The sequence below is a fragment of the Glandiceps talaboti genome, chromosome 11 (genome assembly GCF_964340395.1).
Source record: "Glandiceps talaboti chromosome 11, keGlaTala1.1, whole genome shotgun sequence".
NCBI classification, from domain to species: domain Eukaryota; kingdom Metazoa; phylum Hemichordata; class Enteropneusta; family Spengelidae; genus Glandiceps; species Glandiceps talaboti.
In genome coordinates, this window is record NC_135559.1 from 18,426,050 (window position 1) to 18,433,585 (window position 7,536).

A 7,536-nucleotide genomic window follows, 5' to 3' on the forward strand; every position below is an offset into this window, starting at 1 on the left:
CACATCTCAGCACAGTACAGCACATCTCAGCACAGCACAGTACATCACAGCACAGCATATCACAGCACAGTACGTCTCAGCACAGCACAGTACATCTCAGCACAGTACAGCACATCTCAGCACAGCACAACACAGCACAGTACAGTACATCACAGCACAGCACATCTCAGCACAGCACATCTCAGCACAGTACAGCACATCTCAGCACAGCACAGCACATCACAGCACAGTAAGTCTCAGCACAGCACAGTACGTCTCAGCACAGTACAGTACGTCTCAGCACAGCACAGCACATCTCAGCACAGCACAGCACATCTCAGCACAGCACAGCACATCTCAGCACAGCACAGTACATCTCAGCACAGCACATCTCAGCACATCTCATGCACAGTACAGTACATCACAGCACAGCACAGTACGTCTCAGCACAGTACAGTACGTCTCAGCACAGCACATCTCAGCACAGCACATATCAGCACATCTCAGCACAGTACAGAAAAATCCCAGCATGTACAGTACATCTCAGCACAGCATAGCACAGCACATCATAGCACAGTGCATCTCAGCACAGTACAGTAGGAATAGAATATCATAGAATACAACATTAGTTAACCCACAACAACAGTTCAGTATCTAATAGAACCTGTATTCAAGTTGTACATATCTAGTCCTATTGGTTCAAGGTTATTTATATTTACATTCATTTATATTAGTACATTTTATCAAGGAACATTCACACTGTCATTATTCTATTGAAATTATTAAATAAAACATGGTGACTGGGCCACAGTGACTTTTTTGTAGTAGGGTACGTCAGTAAGCTATGAATTATGGGTTAATTCGCTATAAAAAATTATTTGATAACATATGAATGCACTTCTGATCGAGTCAAGGATGTCGTCTTATTTCTGAGAAATGAAAAAATAGGCAGAATTGATAGATTATAGTGTACCAATAGATTAATTACACATAGTTACAACGAGTAACACTGAAGTAAAGCACTTTATGTGTTACACTCATTTATAGCATTCATATCAAGTGCAAAAGTATACTGTTTCAATTGGATTATTTACAAGCCTAGCATGAGGCTTTTCTAATGTGGTCAATAAGCAATTGAAGAAGTTTATTTTTACACTTGATATGAATGCTATAAACAATTGCGGTAAATACAGAAATCGCTTTACTTTGGTGTTATGGGTTGTATAAGGAAATACACCCAAAAGCATTCCAGTGGTTATACTGTTTAACATGGGGATACGGGGGAGTTTGAGGATTTTTTGCACTTTTTTGACTATTTGTGTATGGAGACGTTTTCCAAATGAGTTATTGTGATGATAATCAGCTTTTTGTGTCTAATAATCTTCACAAGAACGAAGACTTCTACATATAGCAACACAGTATGAAAGACGCCCTCACATGGATGGTGTCGAAATGATTTATCATAGATCTTAGATGCAAAATTAAATTTAGAAAAGTCCCCTTGAAAGAAAAAAATCCGAGTTGAATTTTGTTTTCCTATAGACGTGACTGGTCACCAGTGTGAAGCGAATATTGTCACACTTCGAGTGATTGTTGTATTTCAGAGGTCCGTTAACAAGGCGCACAGAAAGTTGTCACAATCGAATTAATAGTGAAATACGTTCACCGATTCTTCAATGTGCTCCAATCTAAAACCTATTCTCCAGATATAGTGATTTGAACAACATAAACACAATCACACCTTGAAATGTCTGAAACATTTACGCCACTTGGTGGCGCTGTAATTAATGTTCGACTGAACGCTTTCCTCTTCACCTACCTCTTTCTTTTACAATTTCTTTCAATTATCCATAATAACATTCACCACTACTTTCTCTTTTACATAGAGTCTTCATTTTAAAAAAACCATCGAATTAAAAATACTCCAATTTAGTTTCCGAGGTGTTTCCGAGGTGTCAGACAACATATTATTTGCGAGAATTATGTTGAACCACGAACATTGTCTTGCGTTGAAAAAAAAAGATTTCACGATTTCATCGAATTTTGTATCAAACAGGGACGGGGCGGGGGCGGGGGATTGTTCGATTTTATGACAAGAACCAGTGCACTTCTGAAAGGTCCGACATTGAATAGACAAAGCAAATCTATAGGGACTGAAGTAAGCAGTATACAATGACGTATTGTATTCTGAAGGCAACACAATAGATATACCAATATTCTTCATAAAGTCGTGAGGGACTAATTATTATGTATTTGGGTCATCCTCGTATATATTATTCTGCCTTTGAAGGCTGCACTGACGAAAGCAACGTAACTGACAAAGTATTTGTTGTCAGTAAATACAGATGAAGTCTTATTGAAGGTAACACGTCCACGCTGAGTATCTATCGGTGGTGACCGATGCAAACAAGCCCATATCAACCAAGGAATTTATAGTACCACCGAGTTGAAAAAGCCCTGACAATTGTCCAGTTTTTGACTACTATAAGTACATACACCAAACTTAGGTTTTATTTTAGGTTTGGAAGTGACGTTTCCAGTGCTAGTGACAAACTTTATCAGGTGAGTTGTCGGTGGCATGTCCAATGCCATTGTTACGTTAGTCTTTCGCATGTTAAAGTTATGGCGATGTCTCCAATACCCATTACAGTAACTCCTGTTTTATTTCAACTTCGACGATTTTTGTCGACTTAAGAGAACGTAACTACCATTTTCTTAATATTTTTAACCGGTCTTTGCTATTGATAGTATATTTCAGACGTTTATATACAATACGTTTGTATAGTAAATGAAAAACGATTTTTTAAAATGGTCAAAGCGGCCATTTTGGATAGTATCCAACTATCATTTTCATGGTTGTATATAAAGCATGCATGTATTTGTTTTCGTTTTACTCCCACTTTACCTTTGTTCTTTTATATTTTTAATTTCACCTTGCTATCATTTCAGGCATCCCATGTGTTTTTGACATGCAATTGAATTGATCTCAATTTACACCAGTTCATAAAATTAACCCGGGAATCATCATTGCATGTATTTTTTTTTCTTTTCAGCCTTCAATACAGGTTTAGTACTCATCACAGATTTGAAAAACAAAACACACAAAACAACCATGGCAAAAGTTAACAAATGTTGTTCTTCGTTTTGTGGGTGTCTGACATTCACTGTCGGAATGATATACTTCTTCATAATCCTTGGATTAATGGTCTACTGTTTTGCTCCATTGCCATCTACAATGACATCATCATCTGTTCTGACCTGCATGGGAGCGACCTCTTTACTCGAATTTGTGGATCTGTTTACTTTACTATACGTAAGTATCTATTAAAATATCGAATATTGAATTAATCTGGTATACTGTAATACAAAACGACCTGTTCTAATGTCAATCAATCAATCAATCAATCAATCAATCAATCAATCAATCAATCAATCAATCAATCGATCAATCGATTAACAAAAGTTAACTTAATCAACCTGTTATACGTAAGTATATACAGGACACCCCTTTCTGATGACAATTGATCGATCAATTAAAAGTCAATCATTATGTAATCGATAAGTTACATTTGGTCATGGTTGTTATATCTCACAATCCCATTTCAAAACTTAAATTGTCACTTGCCGTTGTCAGATTTTTTTTTCGATTAGTTGGTGGATTTGTCTGGAGTATATATGATCGACATATTTCATAATTCTAACTTTCCATAGGTTCTTCTTCTGATAACTACGGGATGTCTTGGTATTGCCGCCGCCAGAACAGAATCAGAATCAGTTGTAGGTATTTGTATCCATTTATTATCACGTGATAACTTTGACTATTTTGACATGTAAATTGTATCAAATTTATCATTGAATATTTCGTGCGTCTGTGAAGCACTTTAAACTTTCACAGTTAGTAACTCTTGCATTTTCAACTTTTTATATAATTTAATTTTCACAACTGAATGAAGAGACTGAAGAACTTGTAAGACAACAATATAGATTCCTTTACTAGATAGAAAATAAAAGTAAAGTGTCAGCAAACTATTTTTCACTCACTACACACTGACTTTATATTTATAGCACAGCTACATACTACTACATACTGATTTGAAATTTGTTGTTTGTTTGAAGCAATTTTCAATTCTGGCCAATTTAGTTGGGGGGGGGGGGTTAAAAGTATTTTGTTGTTTATCCTACATTGAACTATTGATCTTGCCCCTAATAGTTATTAGTTCTTATATGAATGAAGTTAGTAACACGAAAAGCGTTGTGAGTTCCATTTTTTCATGTACATCTATTTTCTCTACCTAGGTGGCTTCATTAATGGTATCTGCTGTGTTGACGTTTTTCATGTCAAATCTGGCAATCGTTGAGGCTTGTTTGTCGCTGTCGGCCTTAACTATGGGTAACAACACAGATGCCGCGTCAGCTCTTACCGAGGCTTATGGTAACTCGTTATCGACACTTGACCTGGCTAGCATGACGGTGAGATCAAAGTCTGTGTATGATATAAACAATAAAAATAATAACATTGGACCAAAACGTTGTCGTCATGTCTGTCTTACGTGTTGCTGTTATTACTGAAAGACTGAACAAATAAATTATAGTTACTGTAAATCAAAATAGATACACGAATCAGGAATTATTAAATCACCAGATAAGTTTCTAAAATGTACTGGTGATGTGTGTCCTTTTCAACTTCAACTTTTGAAAAGCAAAGAAGCACGAGTCAGAAAGAAAATGTGTTGTTGTTGTTGTTGTTGTTGTTGTTGTTGTTGTTGTTTTTGTTTTTGTTGTTGATGATGATGATGATGATGATGATGATGATGACGACGATGATGGTGGTGGTGGTGGTGGTGGTGGTGATTGTGATATTGTTGTTGTTGTTGTTGTTGTTGTTGTTGTTGTTAGTGTTAGTGTTAGTGTTGTTGTTTTTCTTTTTCTCCAATTTGAAGACATTAATCGATATATCCATAAGATAACAGAATCTAGTTTTATCATTCATATTTATATCTTTATTTACAGAGTCCTCTGTTAGTGATCACCATATCCTTGCTGTGTGCTGTAGCAGGAATGGTGTTTGCAGTGTTCTGTACTATTCTGGCTTGTTGTGGTGTATGCAATCACGACAGTTATGAATTTGAAGACACCAAGGTAATTTATCTACATGGTCGATTGTAGACTTGGAGTTGTATAGTGTGATGTTCTGTTTATATCGTGATGAAATGGCAGGTACTATGTGATGAGGTGTGGTCTGGTGTGGTGGTTTGGTGTAGAGTGATGTGATGTTATGTGATGTGATGTGATGTGGTCTGGTCTGGTCTGGTCTGGTCTGGTCTGGTCTGGTGTGGTGTGGTCTGGTGTGGTGGCTTGGTGTAGAGTGATGTGATGTGATGTGGTGTGGTGTGGTCTGGTCTGGTCTGGTGTGGTGGTTTGGTGTAGTATAGTGTGATGTGCTGTGGTGTGGTGTGGTGTGGTGTGGTGTGGTGTGGTGTGATCACATCAATTTCTGTAGGGATGTGTATATAAAAATGTAGTATAATATATTATATTAGTAGTATACAAATCCGTATACATATATACATGTCTATAGATAGTTACCTACGAGTTGAAAATCATATATTCATTTTGTTTATGTATGTTAATATTTATTTATTTATTTATTCATTTCTTTGTTTGGTTGGTTTTTGTTTGTTTGTCTGTTTTTTGTTTTTTTGTTTTTGTTCTCGTGACTTTACACATATTTATTTTGTTTTTCACAATTGCAGACGGCGCCACAAGGATACACATACTAAACTACATGCCATCGTATGAGAGAAAGATGACATTTCACAGTGATATTTAAGAGTCTCTGCTATGAGAACTAAATTGTACTGTACTACATTTACAGAGTAAATTGGCTCAAATTATTAAAAAGACTGTAGTGTATAGCAGCATATGAAATATGTAAATAAAGACCAACCTTGTAAAATTGGCATTATCATTAGAGGTCTTTGAAATAGAAAGTAAATTCGGTCAGTAGTTGTAATGGAACTAGAAATGACAAGTGTGGGTATATATTGTAATATGAAACACTCACTCTCTTTGTTTTAACAAAAAAATTAGTTTACACATACACATACATACATACATACATACATACATACATACATACATACATACACGCCGATGTATGCTCAGTATGTAAAGCATTATGCCTTCGACACCCGAGGGAGTTTGACTCTTGTGTGATGTGTACTATTTGTCAGGAGTTAATCCGATAGACAGAGCTTGCCCTGCAACCAAATTGTTTTATAGTGTACTTACTTATACTAGGGTAAAATAGACAGAACATAATACAATGGTAGTGCAAAATTGAATATACATGAAATAACTTTCTGTGTACTGTCCGGCATACATCGTTGGTGAATCCACAATTCTATGATGTCACAGCAGACTTTAAGGTCGAGTTTTAAAAACACTATTGCAGAACAATTTCTATAGATAACTTGTAAATTTATTAATAGTATACATTTATGAATAAAGTTATCCATGTTCTTTATAAATATTTGTCGATTTGTTTGAATTTTGTATGATTAAAATTCTGGAAGAGTGTTCTTCTTCTTCTGGTGGTGAAAAAAAACTTGAGTATCTCAGCCCAAACTTTGAACAAACATTTCGAGTATTTTCCTGTTATTTATTTTCCTGATTTATTTTTAGACTAGCTCTCTTTATTCGTAAGTACAATAACTTTAGCTAGATCCTGCTTATAGCAACGAATACACCACACTGTCAACGAGACAAGAGAAGGTGGAGAGGGTCAAGCGAGGTCATGCTTGACGTCACCAGGTATTCTTACTTCAATATACGACAAAAGATCTTATTAATGCTTGGCTCAAAGCATGAACACGTTTTTTGAATGTGTTGAAATGTGTGTAGAGAAGTTTTTAGTTCAATTGATCTTAGAAGTATGTTGTCTCGAAATGGAAAATGATTCAACTGGCATTGTTTCCGTTTTAAAGAGTCTGCGATACGAAGACGTAAGGCGTAGGAATGTGTGAGTACTGTACTTAGCACTACAACGAAATAAAAACCGTATAAAATTTCTCAACGTTTTACATGTTAAACGCTGCCTAAATGTGTTGCATCATTTAAAGTCAATAATTTAAGAAAAGTTCTTAAAAGCAAATTTTCAAAAGACTTCAGTTAGTTATCTCATTTCGATGACAAAAGTTAGTCGCTATAGACACTTTAAATTTCCCTTTCAAGTAAAAATAACCACACACAAAACTGTTGGGCTTTTAGTAGCAAAATAGAAGGCATTTTTAAATGACTACATTTTCAATTTCGAGAAAAAAATATACGTTGCACTGGTTGAAAAGTGACTGTGCACTGCTATTGACTGTTTGGAAAAGTATAACATAAAAAGATTTCACATCAAGGCGATCTAAGTAGCCTTCGACCGAACAATACTTACTCAAGATGACGTCAACGACAAAAGAGTGATATGCGAACTTATATGAAAGGAAAGTACTCAACTATTGTTCGCCTCACAAAGATAACATGTGTGTCTATAGGTAAACAACTCGTTGC

The 7,536-nt window shown here is 35.7% G+C and overlaps 1 protein-coding gene across 1 annotated transcript; it reads left to right on the forward strand.

Moving 5' to 3' along the window:
* The first annotated feature begins 2,090 nt into the window (after positions 1 to 2,090).
* Positions 2,091 to 6,069, forward strand: LOC144442570 (uncharacterized). Its single transcript, XM_078131949.1, has 6 exons — positions 2,091 to 2,541; positions 3,033 to 3,292; positions 3,691 to 3,756; positions 4,276 to 4,449; positions 4,990 to 5,118; positions 5,733 to 6,069. Exons 2-6 carry the CDS (start codon positions 3,092 to 3,094, stop codon positions 5,757 to 5,759), a joined length of 597 nt encoding a protein of 198 aa, XP_077988075.1. The 5' UTR covers positions 2,091 to 2,541; positions 3,033 to 3,091; the 3' UTR covers positions 5,760 to 6,069.
* Positions 6,070 to 7,536: the final 1,467 nt, after the last annotated feature.

What these genes read in the sequence shown, in the direction of transcription:
- LOC144442570 (XM_078131949.1), top strand. Translation starts at nt 3,092, where the DNA reads ATGGCAAAAGTTAACAAATGTTGTTCTTCGTTTTGTGGGTGTCTGACA. An exon ending in ATCTGTTTACTTTACTATAC is followed by an intron (nt 3,293 to 3,690) that starts GTAAGTATCTAT and finishes AACTTTCCATAG; the next exon opens with GTTCTTCTTCTGATAACTAC. An exon ending in ATGAATTTGAAGACACCAAG is followed by an intron (nt 5,119 to 5,732) that starts GTAATTTATCTA and finishes TCACAATTGCAG; the next exon opens with ACGGCGCCACAAGGATACAC.